The sequence below is a fragment of the Plectropomus leopardus genome, chromosome 17 (genome assembly GCF_026936395.1).
Source record: "Plectropomus leopardus strain MGB_pleo_1.0 chromosome 17, ASM2693639v1, whole genome shotgun sequence".
Taxonomy (NCBI): Eukaryota; Metazoa; Chordata; class Actinopteri; order Perciformes; family Serranidae; genus Plectropomus; species Plectropomus leopardus.
This window is the reverse complement of record NC_142192.1, coordinates 1,489,398-1,515,729: the sequence shown is the minus strand read 5'-3', so window position 1 is coordinate 1,515,729 and position 26,332 is coordinate 1,489,398. Positions and strand designations below refer to the sequence as shown.

Here is a 26,332-nt window from a genome sequence, read left to right as displayed (position 1 = left end):
CAAATCATAATATCACCTTTTATACCAGTTAACCTGTTCACCCGTGGAATGCTTTAAAAAGTGTTTTTTGAACATTCTACAACTTTCCTGGTGTTTTGTTGCTCCTGTCACAACATGTTTGGAAAGTGTTGCTGGCAACAAGCTTAGAATAATTGTATAATTTACAAAAAACAGGTTTATCAGTCAGTCAGTCAGTCAGTCATTTTCTGTAACCGCTAGTCCTCATAAGGGTCGCGGGGGGGGGTGGACCCAATCCCAGCTGTCATCGGGCGGAAGGCGGGGTACACCCTGGCCAGGTCGCCAGACTATCACAGGGAGACTATGGGAGGAAGCCAGAGACCCCGGAGGGAACCCACGCAGACACGGGGAGAACATGCAAAATCCGCACAGAAGGGCCCCCGCCCATGGACCGAACCCCGCTCCAACCGGGTTTCAACCAGGAACCCTCTTGCTGTGAAGCAACAGTGCTAACCACGACGCCACTATGCATTATCAGTTTGAACATTAAATATATTCATTAAACACCTTGTCTCTGTGCTGTATTCAGTTTAATACACTGTAGGTCAAAATATATTTGCAAGTCATTGCATTCTCTATTTGTTTATGTTTTACACAAGGTCACAACTTTTGGGGAATTGGAGATGTAGACTGACTTCACAGTTGTTTAGCTATGAACACAAACAGGTTGAATATTTGATAGTGTCTTCAATATATTATAGAGTATTCAATCACATGCCAATCTCTTCGTCAGTGAATGGAAGTGGCCCAGTTGTCATATGTGACTGATGTTCAACAAGTGATGACACCTAGTGGAGACCGCACGATGCAGCTGAGAGCTCCAACCAAGTGCTCCTTGCATTAAGATGAATTTGGCATCCATTCCATCCCAACAGAAAATAAAAATGACAGTATTACACACCATAAAGCTTTTGAGACCTGGATCAACATTGCCTTTCTTGTGCTGTGCTCAAATGCCTTCACAAGTATTTACACCTACAAAATCTGAGCAAATTGGTTTGCTTTCTTTAGGAAACACAGGGAAAAAGGCAATGAGCAACTTGGCAAGAACTTTCTGCAGATTGCAAGAAATTTGTAGATTTGGAAAATTATTTTTAGAAAAGCTAGGAGAAAATATCGAAATCCCTAAATTAATTGTTATCATAATTAGATATTCAAAAATAGTTATTTATTTATTATTATTTCTAATCAACTTTTCAGGTAATTTTTCTTTTAACTTTTTTTGTACAGGTGATCAACAGTGTGCAGAGTATTTTTTTTAAAAAAACATAAAATCTTTAATTTGGACAAATTGTATGCTAAATAGTTACAACAGTTCTGTGACTGGTTTAATTTAACCATGGCTCCTGGGAGGACCCATTTTGAATTTTGACTGTCATATTAAAACATGATGACCAGTATAACACAGTAAACAAGCATCCTCTCCTATGTAACTGGTGTGGCCAGAGTAACTTCCGCGTGTGAGTCTCATAAGATTTTTTTTTACTGCCATTGCCATCCTGACTAAAGCTTACCTGGCAAGGGTCTGTCCAGCAATCCAACAGCTCTGCTGTCCATGTGCCGACTGTACAGGTTGCATTTGGCAACTAGAGCCTGTTGGCTATCAGAGAAATGGTAACAGCCAGAAAGTAGGATGAGAGGCAAACAAAAAAACAAAGAGCAGGGTAAAAAAAAAAAAAAGACAGGAAGGGGCACAAGCAGGGATGGAAGTGCAAGTCAAAGACAGTTTGGAAGAACAGCATAAAGAAAAAAAAGGGGAACAAAAGAAAAAAAGACAATTAAAAAAAACAAGTAGAAACAAAATAATGCCATAAATGAGGGTCAACATGCATATATTGTGTATCAATAAAATTAAACTCATGACAAATAAAAAGCCACAGAATGAAAATAAGGTTGGAATAGAAGGTGTGGCCTTATGTCACACTGACCAGTTTGTCTTGTTAATCATTTATATGTGTGACAGTTGTATGACAAAAGGCAATCTCACAATTTTAAGGTTTTGTGGCAGATACTTTAATGGGTTCTACAAAAAGGCAAGCAGATAAGACAGAGCCACTGTGTTCCCTCTGCTGGGTAGATAAGGATTACGTTTTTTTTAAAAAGGCCTAAGGGAGCAGGTCCACCAGTCTGAAGCTGCATTTCCACCAACAGGTTGGTTCACTTCACTTCGATATGCATTTTTTTGCATTTTCATTGTGAAAAGTGGTGGATGGTACCTTTGGAACCATTCCCATTTTTTGTGGAGCTAGAAACACTGCAGTCTTTTGATTGGTCAGTAGAAAAACAACAGTTCCAAGCGTTTTAAAAAAAGTATTATGTGAACTGGATATACAGTGCTTTGCAAAAGTAACCCCCTCCACTTCCTCAGTACTTTGTACCTGACCTGTCTGAAGAGCTCTTGGTGCCCCTCCTTGGTGGAAAACCTTGCGCAGTGGTGCTGCAGAGTCTAGGTCCTTTCAGAACAGATGTATACAAACTAAAAGTTTATTCGAGGACTTTCAGTTAGGTTTCAGAGTTCATCACAGAGACAGCACTAGTAAAAATGACTAATGACTTATCGATTGCCTCTAATAAAGGTCTGGTCTCTGTCTTCATCCTATTAGATCTCAGTGCTACATTTGACACCACTGACCATCAAATCTTACTGCACAGATTGGAACACTTAATTGGCCTTAAAGGAACGGCACTAAGCTGGTTTAAATCATATTTATCAGATCGTTCCCAGTTTGTTCACATCAATGATCACTCCTGCGTGCATACTAAGGTCTGCTTCGGAGTGCTACAGGGTTCTGTGCTTGGACCAGTCCTTTTTACTTTATATATGCTTCCCCTAGGCAGCATTATTAGGAATCACTCTGTAAATTTCCATTGTTATGCTGATGATATGCAACTGTAATTATCTACGAAACCAGATGAAACTGATCAGTTTTCAAGACTTCAAACATCTTAAGGACATAAAAGCCTGGATGAGCTGCAATCTCTTGATGTTAGACTCAGACACAACTGAAGTTATTGTCCTTGGCCCCAAACACCTCTGACGCTCCTTTTCTAAGGATGTAATTTCTCTAGATGGCATTATTTTGGCCTCTAGCACAACTGTAAGGAACCTTGGAGTTTTATTTGATCAAGATCTATCTTTGGCCTCCCATATAAAACGAACTTCTAGGACTGCTTTCTTTCACTTGTGTAGCTTCACAAAAATTAGACATATCCTGTCCCATAACAGATGCCAAAAAGATAGTACACGCATTTGTTACATCTAGGCTGGATTACTGTAACTCCCTAATATTCGGCTGCCCAAACAAATCTCTTAGGTCTCTCCAACTGGTGCAGAACGCTGCACGTGTTCTAACGGGAACCAAGAAAAGGGATCATATTTCTCCTGTTTTAGCTTCTTTGCACTGGCTCCCTGTAAAATCCATTATTGAATTTAAAATCCTCCTCCTTACTTACAAAGCTCTAAATGGTCAGGCTCCATCCTATCTGTCGCAGCTCATAGTTCCTTACCAACCCTCAAGATCACTGCGCTCTGAAAATGCAGGATTACTTGTGGTTCCCAAAGTCTCTAAAAGTAGGATAGGAACCAGAGCCTTCAGCCACAATGCTCCTCTTTTATGGAATTGTCTTCCAGTTTCGGTCAGGGAGGCAGACACCGTTTCCACTTTTAAGGGTGCCGGGGGATTTTCTATGATACACTGAGCTCCTTTTAAGTTCTCTTGCTCTCTCCATCTGAAAACGCTCATGTCTGTTTACTGCATTACGCTAACTCTGTTGCCTCTCGGGAGCATTCCTGCTCCCCTGTTTCCTAGTTTTCCCAGATGCTGGCTGCAATGTTGGCTGCGCCTGATTGTGGTGATAGCTGTGCTGGTGCTGTGGTGCTGGTGCCTTTGGTCGTGCTCATGCTGTGGCTGCACTGATACTGTACCTTCAGATCATGGTCTTGGTTTTGCCATTGCTTGGTCTTGTTTGAAGCTATGCCTGTGTTGTGGGTCCTGGTTGTGCCAATGCCGTGATCGTGCTTGACGCAACCTTCTAATACCATTATTATGAGCCACGACTCCACTATCAATATACGCATGGGACTCTTATCAACACCAACAATATTTGCACATAACATCACATGCTATCAAATAGTGCATTTAGTAATTTTACACCTATCAATATTGTAATATGACGTGCGTCTATTTCGTCTATTGCTGTGCCTCTCTCCCCCTCTCCTCCCCTCTCTCTTTCGCTTTCCTTTTTGTCATAATTGTAATTCATTTGTTATTTACGACATCCATTGCACGTCTGTCCGTCCTGGAAGAGGGATCCCTCGTCATCCTCTGCCGCTCTTCCTGAGGTTTCTTTCTTTTTTTCTTTTTCAGGAGTTTTTCCTTAGGTGATGTGAGGGTCTAAGGGCAGAGGGATGCCGTATGTTGTAAAGCCCTCTGACTCAAACCCTGATTTGTGATAATGGGCTTTATAAATAAAATGGACTTGACTTGACTTAAAAATCACATGACACTTGGATTGCACACAGGTGGACTATTAAACAAATGACTTTTTAACGTCATGGATTGGACGATGTAGCAGGATTTCGGGTCACCTAAAAATTCATAGCAAAGGGGGCGAACACATTTGCACACACCATTTTTCATTATTTCATTTTTCAGTTTTTTTAAAAAACTTTTTCTTTCACTTTTCACTTCACCAATTTTAACTAAAAAACAACAAAAAAACAATAAAAGCCCATTTAAACTACAGCTTGTAATATAACAAAATAGCATAAACACCAATGGGGGTTAATACTTTTGCAAGGCAATGTATTCTAATCCTTGCTTGGAGAAAAAAAACTTGCTGGAGCATCATTCCTTAACCCCTGCTTTTGCCCGACAAGGAGTCAATGCACAAACCTGCAGTTTTTAAATATCCCATTGCGAGAGACTTTCACTGCAGCCTGCAGCCTTTTTTGTGCTGAAAATGTCAGCATGCAGCCCCATCTTGTCGATCATAAATGGGGTGCACACTTCACTCCGTATCACTGTATCATCCTGCCCACATGTAAGAGTACTGTCTGCGGTGGAAACCCTACACAGATCTCTGGTCTAGGTACATGTTTGTAGGGGTTATTTTTGGTTCCAAAGGTACTATACCAAAAGCTTTTGATGGAAACACAGTTTAACACACTCCACTTCTCCATTAGCATGCTTATATGTACACTAGTGTCCTGGTTATGACCAGGTGTTTATAGTACCCTGGTTATCCCGGCTTTGAAAAACCTACAGATGCTACCTGTAGCAGAAATCAGGATACTGTGTAATTTAAACACCTGATCCAGGTGTATGAACTTTCTTTGAAACCTAGATACTGCTATGTTCATGTGTACAGGGATTGGAGTAATTAGGTTTTTCATGTTCCATGTCAACGGCATATCCCCAATATGATCCCAAACATAATATGAGTCAAAACCAGGATACTAGTGCACATGTAAACCCACGCCATGTCACAGAAACAGACTATCTATGAAGCCAAGACACCACAGCCAATCCTTTAAAGGGAAGAGGCAACAGTGCCAGTCTGAGGCTGGTCAATGAAGGCCCAGATGAGATCTATTAAGGGAACTATTCAAGTATCAACAGACAATGATGACATTGAAAAGAGAAGACAAAGTGCATTAAATGGTCAAAGACAATAAATGAGGTGGAATGGGAGAACAAAAAATGAAGGGTAAGGGAAAAAGAGAGAAAGAGATAGTGTTTAGAAAGTCGTGGTCGAGTAGAATAAGTATAAGTGGGAGAGAGAGAGAGAGCTGCCTCTTTGTGCTGGACACAATTAGTAACTAATGAAAGGAATGTAGCGTCCATCTGTCAGGCTGGGCAAACCTGGCACTGTGAGGTTTTATTTGAATAATCTTTGTGGAAACTTAAATGCTGATTTTCAATTTTATGCAGATGGAACCATTATCTATTGTTCGACCTCAGGAGTACAAACTTTTGCATTTCTGCTATCTGCCTCCAATCTGACGTCATTCAGTCTCATTTGATTCAATTTAAGCTTGTTTGAAATGCAGACAAATCCAAAGTCATGCTCTTTTCAAATGGAAAAAAATTAGCAGTTCATATTCCTAAGGTTTTAACTGCTCAAGGGGTTGAAATTAAAATGGTCAAATCATACAATCTTACAATCATACAATCTCAAGTATCTTGGTATTACTCTTGTCATTCAAGCCAAACACTGAAAACCTTGTTTCCAATCTGAAACTTAAATTAAGTTTATTTTTCAGGAAAAAAATCCTGTTTTCTCACTCTTGGCAAGTTAATACTGGAATAATACTCTTTGCACAGAGTGCTGTGTGTGGATAGAATGACACATTCTTCTTTGAACCTTAGACGCTCAACAGTTCTGTGTGGAATCCTCTGAATATGCAGGGCTTTTAATGATGCTGTTGAATGGCAGTGGGGATGGTGCAGACACAATAACACTGGTGTTAGTTAACAAACTGCATATTACTGATACTGCCTTGACTAATTGTGACAACATATCTAACCTGGTGTGATGACATGTGTAACAGCTGTGACAACACGTCTGTCTGCAATAAGTGTTTCTGCCCACAGGGCTTACATTTCAGTTTCCAAGCCAACACACTGTACAGACTGCATTTCCACCTGACTGTCTCTGACAGATCCAACACAGTAATGTTGAAAGTCCACACTGCAGTTACATGAGATGTTTTTCAAAATTGACCTATCCAGATCATACTGTGATGTCAGTTGAGTTAGGTAGAACAGCTAAGCTTTATGTGCTGTTACCCAGAAGACAATGAACTAAGAGTTTTGATTTATATACCTGTTTTTGTTTTGTTTAACTTCTGTCTCAAAGAAATAAGTTGACCTTTTAAAGAAGACTGAATACACTGAGTTTAAGTTATAAAGCAATGTTTGATTGTCTTGATTTCCTGCAGCCACACCTCCAAAGCTCTAGGAGAAAAGCTCCTGACCTATCAAGGCATCACAATGTTTTCATCTGTGCAAATACGGTGAGAGGGACTGGCTGTGTGTTCTCTTACCTGGTGCGTCTTGCCCTGCAGCGCTCGATCAGAGGGGACTGTGGGCTTTGGTCCCTGTGGCCCCCATGGGCAGAAGCCGGGGCGGCTCGCAGTGGCGCTCTGCTGGGGGAGGATCCCACGCTGAGGGAGTGGGAGCACTGGGAGGATACCGACCGCTGGGGGGAGTGAGGAGGAGCAAAGGGCCACGGACGAGCCCGCTGCTCCTGACGTACCACTAGACAAGAAAAGAACATTTTATAATATATTTCTATTCAAATTTGAAAATGAACATATTTTAAAAATAGCAACAAACACAATATTCCACACTCTTCCATACAATTCTATTAATTCCAAACCATTTCATGACTATGGGAACCCTGGACAGTAATATGATCTCAGTGTTTAAAATTGGTGGAGTCCCCCTTGATGGCCAAAGACTTTATTTCAATCAAGGATAATCATTTTATCATAAAAACTATAGTAAATAAATACACAAGCCATTTTTGTTTTTAGTTTGAACATTTATGAGTTTGGGTTTGTGAGACCAAAAAAATATCTGCCGTAAAAGTGATCTTCATGTTTCCCTTCACATCAAATAGAATTTTATTTTAAGACTGTTGTTTTGACAGTTGATTAGTTAGACCTGGGCTGACCCTCTAAGACATGCTTTTGTAACGCCGTGCTGTGCAAATATAATTAACTCTTTTATCTATATGGCATAATAGGAGCAGAGGCAGAGCAGCTCGGCCTAAAAATAACAGTGCAACACCCATCTCATGGTAGAAGGCTTAATATAACTGTCCTCATTAGATACAAACATGACAGAATAGTTTGAGTTTGTATATTAATATGTTAGGGTTTTATATATATCCATCTATTGCTTGCATATGGCTGTGATTTATCCTCACCAGTCAGCATCTAAAACACAGTTTACACTGTACTGCAGTCCCAGTGTCTGTGTGGAAGGCACAATAAGACGAGTGTTTACCTTCTCTCTCCATTAGAGAGTAGGGTTTGATCTCTCCGTCTGGCTTTTTGAGGGGAACCTTTCTCAGCTGGGCCGCTGTGGAGGAGAACACAATCAGCGGGGCCAAAAAACAACATGATGGGATCCCTCACCCTCCTCCCATTCACTACAGCCCTGCATACTGTCCGTCACAAGCTACGTTTAAACAGTATTTCCTCTGCTGGTCCTATAAAGTTTAGAAGTGAAGGAACACTGGTCTGTCTAATGTAACATTAGATGAAAGTAAACTGTGACTGTATCACTAACGTGGACCTTTTCTAAGCTGCATGTGCGACTCTGTCTCACTTTCTGATGTGAAAAATCAGACATACAGAACGCTACAGAAGTTAAGTTTGGAGTTGAAGATGTCACATACAACATAATGTTACTCATGTTTAATATTTCTTGAACTCTACATGTGAGAAAGTTACTATTTTGTTGCCCAGAATCTAATTTTATCCGCTGTGCTATTTAAACAAGCTCCGTTGTTTCCCCTTTACGTGCTTCCTAATCCAGCTTTGAGCTGCCATATCTTTTGGGATATAGTCAAATGAATTCATAAAGTCCACACTGAATATCATCTGTAATTATTGATTCATCTCTCATGGATCTTGCCATCCATGACAGCTTGGGGTTGAGTCTGTCAACCAATCAATGACTGTTTTTGACTGTGAGGTCAAAGTTTGGCAAACATTTAATTAGTTTCAAATACGCTGATTTGTATGATTGAGGTTGCTCATAAATTGTAACTTATGATAGAAATATATTATTATTACTTAATGATAGCCCTCCATTGTGTGCCATCTTAGGTTAATGAGGTGTGTATTGTAACTGAGCGAGTTTCTCTTGCACTGCGTCTTACTCATGGATATGTTTTGTATTACTCTTGAGATGGCACTCTTAAAGCCCCAAAAAACACACGCCTGAAAAACTCAACAGTAGGGATGCAAAATGATATTGGCAGATATTGGCTCTAAAATGAAATATCTGAATCGGCCAACATGCTGATTTCTGCCAGATATCACAAACCTTTTTTTTTTTTAATTGACAAAGTAAACATGTACATAACTTCAACCCTAATTTAAAGTATTTTCGTATTTTGCACAAGAATATTACATACATTGCATTCCATGTCTCCATCTGCTGGTGGACCATCACAATAAGAGTATTGAGAATATGATGTATTCCACTGCAGGAGAGACCTAATGATTACTAAGATTCAGTGGGGAAAAATATGGATATATTGATATTGATTATCAACCAAATGAGTATATCGGCATTTTGAATATTGGCAAAAAAATCCAATATCTGGCATCCCTACTCATCAGCAATGTGTCTTTCCAGAAATCATGACTCCCTCCTCAAGATAATCCACAGACTTTGTAGTGGGCAGTTTCATTGTATTTTGTCTTTACTGAAACACATCCACCAATTGCATCATCGTGCAGAGGGAAGTGTGTACTTGTTCATTGCTTGTGCTCGTGACAGTGTGAGATGAATGGCGTCCTTCTCAACTGAGCTGTAATGTTAGCTAGCTCAGTGATGCTAGGTGAGCTAGCTGTAGATGCATTTCGAGTCACTGGGTCAGGATTTCTAGAGAGAGACATTGCTGTTGAGTTTTTCAAATGTATTTTTTGCACTTTGAGCACTACAGGCCGAGTACCATCTAGTTCCATTATATTGGAGAGAAGGCAGACATCTCTACAGCTGATGTCTCCAACACTACGCAACACTTTTTTTTCAAAAATACTGCTTGATTGTGATGAATTAATGAAGCTCATGCACAGCTGAGGTGGCATCAGGACTCTTTCGTTAGCCATTACTTTAGTTAGTTTAGTTTTTTTTTGTTTTCATATATGCAAAAACATCTCAATGCAGCTTTGTAGTTTCAAGTTTCTCTGTAGTCTGTCCTCTTTTCTGCTTTAGAAACCAGTTCATACATTAGCTCCTAAAACTTTAACACTAGGCAGGTTTCCATTTACCCTCAATCAGCACGAATCGGAATTGCGAATATAAAATATGCTGTATGGAAACATCCCATTTATCGGAAAAAAACTTTTTACACTTGCATGAGGCGGCATTTCAGCCGATTTGACAAATAGCCATATTTGGAAAAATAATAACAAGGCACATCTCGGCTTTTTAATAAACTGACAGACATATAGAGCCTGTTTAAACCTGCTGTTAACATGTCTTGGGTGATCCGATCACAAGCACTGAATACAGGTGTACATGACCATCAAAACGCATTGTGATGTGATCACTCAAACCGCTTGCTGAGGTGCCCTGGGATGCATTTGACCACATTTCTTTTGCAGCGTAAATGCTAACCGTCCTAATGGGTCCTAATGCATCCCCGACAAGGACTACATCATCGGCGCAGAATGTGGTGGTTGCTTTGGTCATAGCGGTATCGCTCTAAAACCATTTTACAATATGTTGGATTAAGTGACCGTCCATTGTTTGACCCAATGGAAGGAGACTAGTGTTGTCAAAGGTATCAATTTATCAATGTATATTGACTCTGAATGCTCCTGTCAGTTTCAATACTAATTTTCCACAGAATGGATGGAAACACGGGAACCAGCTACACTTTTTTGCTAACTTTGGTAGTTAAAAGGACAGTTCAGATTTTATGAAGTGGGGTTGAATGAGGTACTTATCCAAAGTCAGTGTGTTACTGACAGTAGATGTTTGTTGGCACACCCACAGTTTGGAGAAACAGACTGGAGTCTGATGTTGAAGCTAAGCAATGTACTGCTGTGGAGGGATCAGCAACAAAACATACTTTCACCACCTGAAGTACCACCAAAAAAAAATCTAAATCAGATAAGTGTATGCTATATTAAGAGTATTTTCACTGCTTTTTATTCCCAAAGGGAAAATGAATCCATGCCAGATTCCATTGAGAAAAACAGTGATTTAACATCTCTGAACACAGGAGCAGCTGGTCTACCACTGCCTCCATCAGATATTTTGTTTGTGGTGGTGTTTGACTTTGGTGTTTAAAAGGGTTAGTGTGGATTCACCAAAGATACACAATATTGATTTTTTTTGGGAGGAAATGGATTTTGTTGATGCTCCCTCCACAGCAGTACATCCCTTAGCTTGTGTGTTCTCCTTCCTGCTTCTCCAAACTGGGGGCATGCTGACAGACATTTACTGTATTTGAGACACTGACTTTGGAGTACCTCATACCAAGCCACTTCAAAAACCCTGAACTATCCCTTCAATGTATACTACAGTCATTCTGCTATTCTCTGCTACTAACCAAAAAAAAAAGTTGTCTTTATCATATCAGAGCTTTGTTATATTCATTTTTTCATACAAATTCAAAATTGTATCCTCTCAATGTACTGTATTGTACTGTATTTTTCCTGTGGTATGAAAAATTATATTTAATATTAATATTTTTCAAGGTATCAAAGTAAGAAATTCCTGTATTGTGACAACACTAAAAGAGACATGTTAAATTCTGCTGACCACAATATCTCTAGCTGTACTGACAGAACTGCTAATGTGACTGGCATGCAGCTTGCGAGAGTGTGGACATTATAACTGTGCAGGACCCTTTGACTTTCTAACGTTTGTGATGTTGGCAGTGACAAAATCTGAACACAAGTTGTGTGCTGGACATGCATGAAAGACACAGGTGTGAACGTTGACGTGTCTCGGCTGTCCACTTGTGTTCAGATCATAAAAAACATGTTAACAGCAGGTGTAAACAGGCTGTTAGAGACATTAGAGGGTCAGGGAAACAGGCAGGTATTCTCCTGTCAGTCAGGTGGTCTGTGGTGGTCGGAGGTGGTCTACAGGTTGTGGCTCTCTGGGTTCAATATACAACATGGTATGCAATCCATGACATATATTGTACCTGTGTACGTAGATAAATTCAAGTGATGGAAAAAAAGGAACTGAAACTGAGAAATTATGAGGAAGAAAATAAATAAGACCAAAAGCATCATACACATCATATGAGCCTAATTATGGGACAAAGGAAGGAGGACAAGATGCTAGGGTACGTATAAGAAAAGAAAAGAGAGAAGAGAGTCCTTACAAAAAGCCGTACATCCCCTGATCCGTCAGAGGAGAGGAGGGCGAGCCTGGGAGAGTTTGGTGAAACAAAAGATTTTGGAACTGGTATAAAAGCAGATCAGCACTCTTGGGTCGAGTGCCCTTTGTTCAGATTTACAGGCTCTCTAATGAGGAAGATATTTTTTTTCTTACACACACACACACACACACACGTGCAACAAAAAGAGATGAATTTATTGTGATGCCAAAAGTAAGAATTCACTTTAAAGCTGTAGCATGCAAAATATAATATGCAACTGAACTTGATAACATGTATTCAGTTAAGCATGTGGTTGTTGTTGCATTGCGTAGCTTCATTTTCAAAACAAAAGTAACCCATTTTAGGGTTGACGTAGAATTACCAAGAATGCCAATCCTACACAGGTTCAGCTGGTACAGATTTCATGTTTTAAGCCACCCATCTGCCCACGCATCAATGCTCATATTACCACAGAGAGGAAAAACTATTACACAACACCTTTCACAACAACAAAAACCAAAGCAATGGCATCAGAGGACTTGAATAGTTACCTGATCTGTTGACGAAGAAGCCCTCAAACACCACAAAGTTATTGACCTGGACAGAATCAAGAGGAAAAATAAGATAACTCAAAGTGCTCATGATAAAGGCTACAAACAGAGCTGTTTTACAATTACACAGAAATTATTACACCACCACTTTGTGTCTGTCTGTTACCCCCTGTGCTCAGTGTGTCTTTGGTACCGTTCAGATGTATCAGGGAGTGCACAATTCACTGAGCTTGTTGTTCAGGTGTGGTTATGTGCAACCAGAAAACAGGAAAGCCACCAGCCCTTTCCAGGCAGAACACTGGGTAAATGCCACATTGTTTTCTTTGTTAGATGTCTGAAAATATGTCAGCATATATATACTGTGAACTTTAAAGCTATTATGTGTCTTTAAAAAGCCAGTAGCTGACAACTTGCTAAATGAGACTACAGAACATCATCAAGCAGAACCATGCCAAACACAGTTTTTCATCCTTGTAGTGGTGGCATCATGACTGTAGTATAGCTTGTTTATAGCCTAAAGGCCTTTGCACACTGAGTCCATTTTTTCAAATAAGTTTTTTAAATCCATCATTTGAAAAAAAAAACTCATGTACAGAAACCTTGCACATTGTGTCTGATGTGGTTTATTGTTCTCTTTGTTGCAAAAGTTCACAATATGAGACAAAATGTAAAGATACATTTGCTCTGTTGCTTCTTCTCACTGTAGGTACCACCCTGACTTTCAATTCTCTCTCCTGGTGTCTGCACTAAGGAAATGAGCTGTCCTCCTCTCTGTCTATACACTTATACTTGCGCAGTCCATATCCTCATCATCATCATCATCATCATCTGAATATCACTATTTGGCCTATTAAAAGTAAGCTATCTGGGGCACCCATCAGCTCACGCGATAGAGTGGGCGCCCCATGTACAGAGGCTGTGTCCTCACTGCAGCGGCAGCAGGTACATTTCCAAACTGCAGACCTTTGCAGCATGTCGTCCCCTCTCTTGCTCCCCCATTCATGCTTAAGCTGTCCTATAAAGTTAAGGCAAAAGCTGAAAATGATGATGATGAAAGGATACTGCACCCTGTTCCTTTGTTGTTTTGGTCAAACAACTCTCCAAAGGCTTTTGACTGACGAGAAAAATATAAAAAAAAACAAACCTGTACTGAAAACTTTAATGATGCCCAAAAGTTTCAGAGTCAGTGTTCTAATATGATTGACACAACATTAGGCCATATTTATTTTTAGACAATTTTGGACAAAAAAAAAACAGACTAGAAAGTTTAAACAATAGCTTTTTACTTCTGGAAATCACATTTTCAAAAATCCTATAAGTGGTGTTCATTTGTATAGATTATCTTGCTGAGCAAAATATGTAAGTATCATAAACATTTGATTAGCATAGAGCAACTAGGAGATGACTTTAACTTCTCTTCTTTCAATATGCCCATAAACACGTAGAGCACACATAAGCTACGGTATTATTGATATAATTAATGCTAGGTGCTAACAAAACAGAGCCACCAATGGTCAAACATGCCATACAAGAGCAGGCTCGAAGGTCAACAACCTCCAAATTCCTTTCACTGCTTAGCTTCAAAATAATAAGTTCACATTTTCTTGGTGACAAATTGAAAATCCTCAGGCTGTGCAACAATAAAATGCAAACTTTCTGTGAAGCTGACAGGAGGATTCAACAGTCTAAACAGTCTCACTGCACAAAAAGCACGCAAACACGCACTAACATCTGTCTTTTTAATACAATGGGAATGCATTAGGGCTGCAACTAACGATTATTTTGATAATCAATTAACCAGTTGATTATTTTCTCAATTAATCGATTATTTGGGTTAAAAAAAATAAAAATACAAATGATAATAAAATAAGCATTTTTTTCTCCCATCACCCAACAGATGGGAGAAAAAGACCATTAGAGAGTAGGGTTTGATCTCTCCGCAGAAAGTGCAGTGCATAAACAGGCGGTTGCTTGAACATCCCTGAGCTGTTAAAAATAAATTCTAAAAAAATAACTACAATATCAAACATGAAACAATTCAAAAACTAAATGTTAACAGCTTTTACAACATACTAATGTTTCCTTAGTTAACCTTAACCTTCCTTACTCAACAGTTGTTGAGACTTTCGTTTTAGATGCTGCGTCATAACTGTCATGCTCGCGTGCTATGCCATGTCACTTCTGCGTATTTGCAGCTAACACACTTGTTTTGCATAACGTGAAGTGCTCCCAAACCTTTGAAGTTTTCATACAAAACATCCTCTCTGCCTCTGCATGTCTCTTCAAAACACCAGTTTCTCCCGTCTGCATGTGACGTAAACAGCCCCACGACACAGCGACTGACGTAGTAATCGCACAAGACAACAAATCGATACTTTTATATATTGCCAACACATTTAATAATCGATTATAATAGATTTTATCGATTCGTTGTTGCAGCCCTAGAATGCGTACAATCAGCTTTTACACCTGAGTCAAATGACTGACCCGAGATCCAATGACATACCGTTGCTAATTACCCTCCACCTCCTCTAAGCAGCACCAAAACATTATTCCAAGTTAGTCTGCACCGAGTTTGAAAGTGAGACTGAATAAGTAAGAAATTCTCAGGAAGAATTAGAGCAGCTGACTGTGGCACCTGACAGATTTACAGAAATGTGAAGCAATCATTTCCTTTGATGGCTTATACACACACACAAGGTTACAGTAAAGTTCAGACTGTACCTGAGGAACACTTGGCGTCAGGCAGTAATGCTTTGCCAGGAAGGACAGGAATTTGGGCGAGGGCCTGTCGTATGCCATCTGAACCGGCTCTAGATTCTTGTGCTACAGCCGAGAAGGAGAAAACATGCGGTGAGACACAGCAATGAGCTCTCATAATGTGTGATACAGGTGGAATAATCCTGGAATTAAAGACTTTTTTCCTTTTCTCTCAAAGTTGTGAAATGTGAGAAATTATTTCAGGCATGCAGTGTTCAACAATGTAGGCAATGGCTGGGGGACTTTCAAGGCTTGGGTGGACATGAGAATAGGACTTAATTATGAGTACAGCAGATTATTACTTTCACACCTCGCACTGTGTGCAAATCAAAGCATATAGTGGGTTTTATTGTTTTGGAATGTTCCACTGTCATTGAGGAGTTTTTGGATGTCACCAGTTGCCACACAAGCATACTGAATATTGTTTGGATTTTAATGACTCTGCTTATCGCTTCCAGTATTTAACGACTATTGATCCTGATTCTTTAAGGAATGGGATCAAAACAGGTCCCATTATCATTATTTACAGACATAAAAAAAGTAATCTGAAAAACTTTTGCACAATTCATATTAGTTCTGATTCATATTCAAATCTCACTTCATTTATTTATTCTATGCAGTTTCATTTTATTGCCCTTATTATGTCATACAATTCAAAAACAATTTTCATTCTTTTTTCATTCCCTGTACTGATGGGCTTCTTTCCCTGGCCCCTCAGAGTACAGAATCACCACTGTGTCAGTCTCACAGTTTGTGGAATGTGTGCAGAGCAAACCACATGAAGACAGAAGCAGGCAGGCTTGTTTTTGTTGAAGTTTTAGTGAATCTTAGTTGAAACACAAAATAACTTTCATTGCATCACAGAGGAAGACATACAGCAGTGTAGAGAAAGAAAGAAAAGACGGCGGTGTTGTCCTGACACCAGACAGGTGTTGGTGATCCCATCAGAGAAGAAAACCTGTGGTCTGTGGCGCACACCCTTACTCACACTCATGTGCTTACAACTCTTATTAATCTTCCCATACGGCTTCAACAAAACAAAAACAAATCGTATTGCTTAACACTGCGTTGTCCAGTCCAGAAAGACCACTGGGAGCCGATAAGCCAAAATGCTTTCTTTTTTTTTTTTTTTACTGGGCATTTTGTATTTGTTTCTAATTTGGAACCAATGTGAAGCATACTTAAAAGGTGCCTTAAAGGTGCAATATGTAAGATATGGACATATTTTAGTTTAAAACATTTAAAAAAAACTAACTAATCCTATCAGAGTGTGAAGAAGTAACACCTTTGATGTTCCATCCAAGAAGTCTATGTATTGTATTGCTGTTCTGTAATGATACATCCTGGCCTGAGAGGTGAAAGTGAGTCACTGCAGCCTCTAGTGAGCTGCAGGAGAGGAGGAAGAAGCTGAGTCGGCTGGAGCACTGAGTCAATGGATACAGCATAAAAGTTACAATCTCAGTGAATTAGTTAGTGTTTTAGAAACACAGCGATGGCAGAAGAAGAAAACGACCGATCTCCCCATCACAAGCAGCTCCTGGAAACAGCCAACATCCCGCAGCAAAGAAAAGACACAAAACTAGAGTCAATATTGATGTGGCTGTCTAAAACTGGAGACAGCTCTTGGAGGGTAAAAAGATGCAATTTGATGCTGAACTCACATTTCTTTTAGACTGGCAAGTAGCATTTTACACTGGCTATCTTTAGGCTTAGAGTCTGTCATTAAACTTCTCAGTAGCTGTCAAGAAGGGTGCCTGTGCTCTCGCCTGTTTTATAGTTTGCTGGCAATATTTATTTACTACTATTTATAGTTTATTTTCGTAATATAACATCCCCTTTCTTCTAAAATTCCGACTGTATTCTCATAAATCTCTTATAAAACACTTATTTTTCCTTAAAATTACAACTTTATTTTCATATTACGACTTTATACTCATAAAATTACAACTTTCTGTCCTAAAACTGTGACTTTCTTGTAAAATTCTGACTTTTTCTCATAAATTTATGACTTTTTTCTTGTAAAACTACGACTTACTTAATGTACTTACTGTCGCAACATTGCATTATGTGTGCACATGTGGATACAAGAAGGCTGAGCAGCAAGGCGATGGCTTACAATCTGATTTCATTAATCTGTGTAAGAAAAGAGCAAAGCTTACATGTCGATGCAGGTAAGAACGAATATTTTGCTCATTTCCCAAAATGTTACACCATTTTCACTCACCCTTTGAGCATGGCCACTTTTGCCTTTATGGTAAATGGTAAATGGACTGTACTTGCATAGCGCTTTTCTAGTCTTGTTGACCACTCTTGTTGACCACACCGCGCTTTTACACTACACTGTCACATTCACTCATTATAACACACAGTCACACACTGGTGCCCGAGGCTACCGTACAAGGTGCCACCTGCTACTTAGTAATCATTCACCAAAGATGTGTGTTTAGATATGTCACATGAGCATGTCATACCAACTCATTCATTTGAGGCATACTGGGACGTTTAGGTATCATATTTCTTTGTGTCATCCACTACAACGTTAAAATATAGATATGTCAGATATGACAATAAAACAACTGAAAACGATGACCATAATATCAGTTTATAGTACAGTTAAATGATTCATTCTTCATCCAGGAGACAGAGCTGTATAGATAAATAATCAAATGAATGAATATACATAGTTTACAAACTCTTAAAAATTAATATCGGTAATGGTGTCAAAAATAATTGTTTGAGTTATATTTGAGGATATAAATAAAAGGGAGAGAAATGTTTCACCTGCAACATGAAATTAAACAGCTCCAGCCCATAGCCATGTCGCTGCAGGTTCTCTGCTATGTAGAAATCCAGAACACACAGTGGCTCTGCCTCTATGTGCACACCCTGCTGGTCCTGTGGAGGAAACACAAGCATCATAGCTGAGACAGCTCATAACAGCACCTTCACAGAGACAGAAACTCAAGCCTGTGCAACTACAGCTGGCTACAAAGACAGAATGGAGAGATTTAATAAAACAGGTGACTCACGAGCAGAAATAACTTCTTGTAGCCAACCTTGAGGAATCCCACGATCACACCGCGTCCTCTGTATGTAAGGGTGTGGAGAAGCATTGGGTTTGTTTAGGATGGAGGAGGGAGGAGAGTGTTGCAATGAGCAAGACTAGTTTTCCATTTTGGCTGAGCTGCAGCCATGTGCATTAACACAGTGTGTTGTATGTCTCAATGGTACAGTCCATGCATGGTGACCTCAGTATGACTCAGCAACTGGTGCTGAACACATCCAGCTCTATCAGTCCACAGACAAACAGTGAAAGATGTGTGTGTGTATGATGAGTGAGAGCTGAGGGCAGGATGTGAGACGTACCCGTTGCTCTCTCCATCCTTCAGCAGGTACAGCTGGTGCTTCTGGGACTGCAGCTTGGAAGCACTTGTTATAGATGCTGTGAGCTGCTGGGCCTGTGGAGAGCAAGCATCAACTCTGTCATACATGTACAAACATTATCACAAAGTGCTTTCTACAGTTTTTTAAATACCAATGCTTATATGACTATTGACTTTTGGCACCAAAACAATACTTTTTACAGTATCTTACTTTGCAAAATATCAAACTCAAAGTTAAATCAACCCTGACACAAGGTCCACTCACTGACGTTTTTCTGAGGATTTCAAACATATCATATGGTCTCGATCAGTAGATGGAATGTGTTTGGTGTTGACATCTGTTGACATTAGTGATGTGCAAAACTGACAAATTTCCTAAATGTTTAAACGTTTGGCAAAACTACGTCGACATTCTTACCAACTTTTATCACACTCTGTGTTTCTATGCACAGATAAATGAAGCTACGATCAATAGCTCCATTAGGACATTTAATCGGACTGGCTGATTATTCTTGTTTTAATGTCTTTGTAAAGCACTTCGTAACTTGTTTTTGAATAGTGCTTTAAATAATTTTCCAGCTCATGCCAAATCCAGTGGAGGGCGATAATGTGCAGCCTAGTGAAGGCTCTCCTTCACTAGGCTGCACATTACTACCATTGATCTGGAGTGCAGATCAATGGTAGTAATAATGAGAGCATACATACTTTAAAAGTTAAACTCGAATTCTGGCAACAGGATTCTTTGGGGGATTTTTTTTTTTCTGGTGGCACAGGGGTGAAAGTGGTGGAGTATGGATGCATGACAAAATGAAAACCATAAACACTTCATTTCAGACTGGGACTTGATATTTGACATCTTGATAACTTTACAAAATCCTCTTAATAACACATTATGTTAATTTGTTATTGCTAGAAGTGATACCTACCTTCAAAACTTTTCAAAAATTAAATTGCTTTTGATTTGTTCTTTCTCCTTCTTGCATAGCATAATGGGACTGCGACTGAATTTGTAGTTCAGCCCTGTGCTGTGCAATGACAGTGAATGCACCTTGACCTGAAGAAGTTCTTTTGGACTTTTTCTTTTTCTGAGATTTGAAACTAAACAGTTGTTAATTACATTCAAAACATCTCTGGGGCGTCCGCTAGCTTAAGTGGTAGAGTGTGCGCCCCATATGGCTGAGGTTTCTGCAGCGGCCCTGGTTCAAGTCCAGCCTGTGGCCCTTTGCTGCATGTTATTCCCCCCTCTCTTTCCCACCTTTCCTGTCAATCTCAGACTGTCCTACCAATAAAGAGAAAATGCCCCCAAAAATATTATTAAAAAATAAAATAAAAAAATCTCTAAGTTGAATTTTAACTATTTTGTCAATCATCACTCCTGCCTCAGTTGTTGTCGCTTCATCTTACATTGTCAGCTAGATCAGCATTCCTTGGTGCAGTGATGTAGAAGTGAACTCCAGGGTATGTCAGGTGGATGCTGGGAGTGGTTACAGGTGCAATACACCCTTACTGTGATTGGTATGTTTTAACAGACGTATTGCAAGTGTAATTTGTGAAATCAATCCAATAACAATCAGTGTCCAAAGACACAGTCCTGGTTCCAGCTGCACCACCACCAGAGTAAACTCACTGTGTGATCTGCCATAAACCACTTAAGGCTCAACATGCACGGTCCCAGCCATACAGGCTGAACTGGGGGCAATAATGGTTTTGCGCACATTTTAATCTCATGCACTTTGATGACAGAGCATATTCACAGTTCAGGAATTCATGGCCATCACAAAGCCCCAAATAATGCTTGCTCTCTTACAATATTATGTAAAATTGGCACTAGAATGGTAAAACATTCAGATTAAATTATGCCGAAGCTATGACAACTGAAATCTCTGATATCAGTCCCACAAAACATCTTTGGGGTGAACTCTATTACATCACACTCTTAAAAAAAAACACCCATCAAGCAACCTCGGCAGATACTCAAAGCACTGAAGTTTTAATGACTGGATTGCTAGTGGTGTCAAGTCACTATCACAGTTTCAAATCAAAGCCAAAGCTTGTCCTAAATTATATGGAATAAAGGTGTCTGTGGTCACTGAGTGTAAATCTATAATTTAAACCCCCATGGTTACACAAATAACATCAAATCATAACTCCCATACCTGCAGTGACTCACCTTTGCTGAGGCTTTCCCAAGTTCATCAATAACTGTGGCTATGTGGGCTTGGAGATCTGGCCTAGAGAGGTAAGCATCAGCGAACAGAATAGGATTAAAAAGGAGTGGCTGCATGCGGCACTAATTCAAATGACACCTCTCGATGCTCCACCTCTTCCTCATACTGCAACTCCATGCATGCATTGTCCAAGTGTCAAGTTTTTGTTTGTCTGGTAACACTTTGACACCTGGATCGACATCTCTTTTCTTGTGCTGCCTTTAAACACCTTTCACAAGTATTTAAACCTTTGAATTCTGAGCAAATGGGTTTGATCTCTTTCAAAAACAAATAAAAAAAGGCAATGAGCAACGTGGTAAGTGATGTCTTGCAAATTTCTAGAAATGGGTAGTTTCAGAAAATTATTTTTTAAAAAGCTAGGAACTTTTTTCTCCAGAGAACCACACATAAAATGAGCACAATTATAAATTCAGGACCCAGAGAGTGTTTGAAACTTGAGCAAACATTGCTCAATCTGCCCCAAACTTCTAATGCTTAAGAGCCCCCACTTCATGACATCTGCATAGCTAAACTGACTTACTGTCAGAGCGCCACCTACTGGTGACAGGAAATGACATGTTTTTTACTTAAGTGTGCTCCTCCCTACAGGTTGACTCTTTCACCTCCAAGTTAAAAAGAAAAGCCTGAAGACCTTGATGATGCCTGCCGGCAGAGATATTAGGTTTTCTTTGAATGTCATACATAACTTCACTTTGCATCAAGCAATTGGCCCAAAATTTCACATTTGAGGACATCAACTTGTCTATTACCTTTTATACTCACCGCGCCACCTACTGGCAACAGGAAGTAAGCCTTGTAAGACATTTATCATATGATTTACATGAAATTTACATGTGATGTGGTCAAAAAGTTTAAATAATCTCCTTTCCTAACCACTTTTCCTTAACCTCCAGAGAAAACGTCACAAGGTCAAGAAAAGATGTGAAGGAGAATTCATCGATTCATCGATCGCAGTTTTCATAGAATCCATATGCACTTCTCCTCGGCTCTGTGATGATGAGATGGCGGATGTTATTGATGTGGGTCTGTTGCAATGAAACTACAATGCTCACATGATGGACTACAAAAAGCACATCCTCACTGGACTGATTTTAATGCAGCAAAAAGTTTTTCGTAATTGTTTTATTTGTGTCTTTAAAAAAATGTATTTGCTGCCTTCTTCAAGCCCTTTGTAATGTGGATCTTAAAAAGTGCACTATAAACTCTGAGCATTAATATTATGATCATGACTATTATTATTATTATTATTATTATTATTATTATTATTATTATTATTAATATCATTATTATCATTATCTTTTCAGGCCTACTTTGCTCCATGCGTACTTGCCACGTTGTTAAATGCACATTATAAAGGCTAAATGAGGACAACCTGTTGAAAAATATTACATCATTACCAAAGTGAGAAATTAAAATAAAGAGGAATAAAGGCTGCCAGTCACACAAGTGATATGTAACGTTGTCATACAAGATGGTTGCTCACACTCACCCTCCTTTACCTCATATTTATCGTCATGAATCCTTATATGATTTCATGAAAATAATATGAAGATACGTATGACTTGTTTTATTCAGTACTGTACATATGATCATTCTTACGTTTCAAACATGATGAATTGGAAACATCAGTTGTCTTAAAACATCCCCTCGTGCTCTGGTTAATGCACTGATTCTGATCTTATAGGCTACAGATGTTTATTGTCACTATATTTTCGCTAGAAGCTCTATTAGAGAGAACAGTCAATAGTAAATATTAAATACACATCAGGAGGAGCACACAGCTCAGTAAACAGCTCCATGTTCAGGTGATTGTGTTCTGAAGTTGTTTCGGCTCATACAGACTGCGGATGCATAATGTCATGAAGCTGATTCCCCAAATAGCGGCTGATGTTGCGCATCACTTGAAAAGATCCCGCTGCAAAAAATTGTGGGGCGGATTCTCTCCTTTTCTTTGGTAAAGGATGCTCAAGTGTATCCTATGCTAAAGGAGATTATAAAGGAAGCTTTGGCGTACCTTTCCTTAATATCAGAAGATTTCGAACAGCTCTTATCATGGCAGCCGCTCAGGTACTTCTGGTTCATCACACTCAGTTAGGAACCTTCCTAAGCAAAAAGAGGTATTCGACCGCAGCCATGGTCTGGTCTACAAATGGTACAGCGTTTGGGTCGACCAGTGTTGGTTTTTCAGGGCCAGTACCGATACCAATTACTAGTGGTTAATGAGACAGATAACCAGTATTTGGAACCGATATGCATTTACAATAAAAATGATAATCTTTAGAATTTGGAATATAACAAACTCCAATACAAAACTTTGTTTAAATGCCTTTAGCAAATGCTTAAACAAAATAAAGATAGCTCCCTGCAATTTGACAAAGTAAAAGTTCTTCCTATGCTGACACTTTCTTTGCATTATTTAATTACTCAGTTTTATCAGCAATCAATAAAATAAAACACTGACACAGATAATAAGTAAAATGCCAAATATTGGCCCCAATAATCAGCCAGGCCGATAATGTGTCGACCCCTAGCACAGAGCAAGATGACTTACAATTGGTTTGTTCTCCAGCGCTACATAGTGGCTGCAGGAAGTGGTAAAACGTAAAATTGCTCACTCCAGGGTCCACACTCTGTGTGCATTGTCCAACTTTCACTGAAGTGAAGTGAACACTTAAGCCAGTGTCCTGCCAGTTCGCACAGGTGCGAGGGCCCATTCATTGCTGCTCGCAGCTTTAATTTAAATTATTTTTCATACAATTATTATCATTAATATGTTTTTTTCAATTCATTTCCTTGTTTTTGTTTGTTTATTTGTCTGGGGGTTTTATTTTTATCTTCTTTTTTTTTGTCTTGTTTTCTTTTACTATTTCTTCTACAAATATCTTGGTCAATTCTTCTAAAGTTGCTCATTGCCTGTTCCCATGTTTTAGAGAAATCAAGAGAATTTGCCCAGGTTTTAAAGGGTTAATCCTGTTTTAAGCTAATTAATGGCCAGCATCTTTCCCCGCCTTCTGTCATGGAAATGGCAACAACAAATGTGAACACGAAGTTTCATCAAGACAACATTTGGATAACACTGAATTTATGCATGTATGCTTAAATTGGCAGATTAACATTGTCTCTCTTCGGAAGGGTCTCCTGAGACAGCACTGTCTTTTACCAACACTGTAACTCTGACAATAACACAACAAAGACAAAAGGAAATTCACATCCTGACTCACCTCCCTGCTGATTTACGACCTGCAATAAGGGTCTGGTCCAAGATGGAGACCCTCTCGGGGAATAACTGATTAATATCGAAAGGAAACTCCATCATGTCTCTCGGGACAGAGTAGCTGGTCAGCTATAACGTTAGTATAAAGCAGAACTGAAGCAGGTGCTCAGCTAACGCTAACCTACCGGGGCTGTCGGCTATCTCTCAGAGCTGATACGTTAGCGTAATGTAGCTAGCTGCTAGCAGCCCGAAGACAGCAGCATGTGAACATAGCACTGCCCGAGTCTGAGACACTAAATAACGCTCTGTGTGAGGAGTAAAGAAAGACACCTGCTATTCATACTGTCACTGTAACTCCATTGTGTCTGTGTGAGTCACTCCCTTCTTCTTCTTCTTCTTCTTCTTCTTCTTCTTCTTCTTCTTCTTCTTCTTCTTGTTCTTCTTCTTCTTCTCTGACGCTCTGTGGCGGCTGGCAAAAAGCCTTTTGGTGCAATAGCGCCACCACTGCGGGAACATGGGTGTATTACGTGGATGTATTATGGTGTATTATAGTGAAATCGCGGGAAACATTAAACCCATAATTTCTTAGGAGGGCGAAGGAAAGACCCGCCCTATCTTCCCGCTGATTGGTCAGTACTCGTTGCATTTGTTAATAAGATTGGTTAGGTCTCTGCTCTGTAGTGTACTAGTTAGGTTTAGAGAAAAGCGAGATTGGGATTGGTTCGAATCAGGGTAGGGGCGGGTCATGCCGTCGCCATCCTAGGAAAAAACACAACTCGAAAATCATGGGGGGTTAAAATCTTTTTAAAAAGATTCAAAATAAACAGTACATTGTACAAGTATATAATTCAGTTTACAACATAGAAAAATAATCACTTTATTAACAATTTCATATACATAAAAAGAAAAAACAAAACACATACAACATAAAACAAAAACAATAATACAGATAACATTAAATTGTACAAGGGAGTTTTAAACCAAGGCAGATTGACACCAATTTTGGAAGGCGTGGTCTTGTTTCTAAATTGTAATTTAGGCTCTCATTCCACTGATGATGTTCTCAAACCTATCTGTCTTATTGGCAAATTTCACATTCACAAAGCTAAAGTGCTTCAAATTACCCCCAATATCCATTTGTTTTGTACTGAATTGCAATGTATATTTGACTCTATTTATAGGATAAAAACAAACATAAAACTATAAAGACCTTTTAAATTGTCATGAGGTGCTTTGCAAGTACAATGGCAGCGAAAAATAAACACCAGCATTGAAAAATTGCCCCTCCCTCCTTTGCCAATAAATGGGTACATGGCAAAGACAAGAATACAGAAAACAGATGCTTTAATTTGAAGTCATTTAAATTCCATCACCAACATTTCTAGAAGCCACACTGGGATTACAGACCAAATCACAGCTCAACAAAACTCCTTTTCATGCACTCCCACATCTCTTAACTGCTGCATCTCCTGTCCAACCAGAACTACATGTTTGTGTTCTCTCCCAGCAGGCTGGTAATAGTCTTTTCATTTTGACTTTCTCCATGCCCCTCATGTTTATCTAGTAATTGATAACAGTGGCATCATTGGGCCTGTGTGTCCGAGATTTGAGCCCTGAATGCTTACAACAGCCCTAATCTCATAATAATCTCATAATCTGTCATTCTGTTCATACTTGTACTTGATGAAATGTACTTAGTTACATTCCACCAATCTTAACATAAATACATCCATTTAACTATTTTTTTTTCCATCTTTAGCCAATAGATTTTAAATGAAAGTGTTTGTAAAGTATTCTGAACTCGGTACTGATCACCCACAGCTTCTAATATTTTTCTCATCACAATTTTAAATGACTTTGGAAAAAAAATTTAAAAAGTGCTTAAAGGGTAAGTAAGGTACCAGTGTGCATTTAAAAAGCATCACAAAAGAACTTTAAGGTACCAGTGTGCATTTAAAAAGCATCACAAAAGAACTTTAAGAAAGAAAGAAAGAAAGAAAGAAAGAAAGAAAGAAAAGAAAGAAAGAAAGAAAGAAAAGAAAAGAAAAAAAAAGAAAAAAATCCCAGGGAAGGATCTCCCTGGACCCTGAC

At 39.2% G+C, this 26,332-nt stretch overlaps 1 protein-coding gene across 6 annotated transcripts in view; it reads right to left on the bottom strand.

Annotated features, from left to right (window-relative positions):
• Positions 1-24,729, bottom strand: part of atat1 (alpha tubulin acetyltransferase 1) — a 30,495-nt gene extending 5,766 nt beyond the window's left edge. For 2 of the 6 annotated variants that reach the window (XM_042506201.2, XM_088090784.1), the window contains exons 1-11: positions 24,249-24,696; positions 20,970-21,030; positions 18,783-18,874; positions 18,446-18,503; positions 18,198-18,311; positions 15,381-15,482; positions 12,657-12,702; positions 12,109-12,154; positions 8,034-8,108; positions 7,067-7,280; positions 1,533-1,618 (exon numbers count right to left, since the gene is read on the bottom strand). In XM_042506201.2, the coding sequence (XP_042362135.1) occupies positions 1,533-1,618; positions 7,067-7,280; positions 8,034-8,108; positions 12,109-12,154; positions 12,657-12,702; positions 15,381-15,482; positions 18,198-18,311; positions 18,446-18,503; positions 18,783-18,874; positions 20,970-21,030; positions 24,249-24,343 (989 nt within the window). In that variant the 5' untranslated portion in view covers positions 24,344-24,696. Of the gene's footprint in view, positions 1-1,532; positions 1,619-2,007; positions 5,622-7,066; positions 7,281-8,033; positions 8,109-12,108; positions 12,155-12,656; positions 12,703-15,380; positions 15,483-18,197; positions 18,312-18,445; positions 18,504-18,782; positions 18,875-20,969; positions 21,031-24,248 lie in introns of those variants that run through there. The other 4 variants (XM_042506202.2, XM_042506199.2, XM_042506200.2 and 1 more) reach the window with 4 other exon arrangements.
• Positions 24,730-26,332: the final 1,603 nt, after the last annotated feature.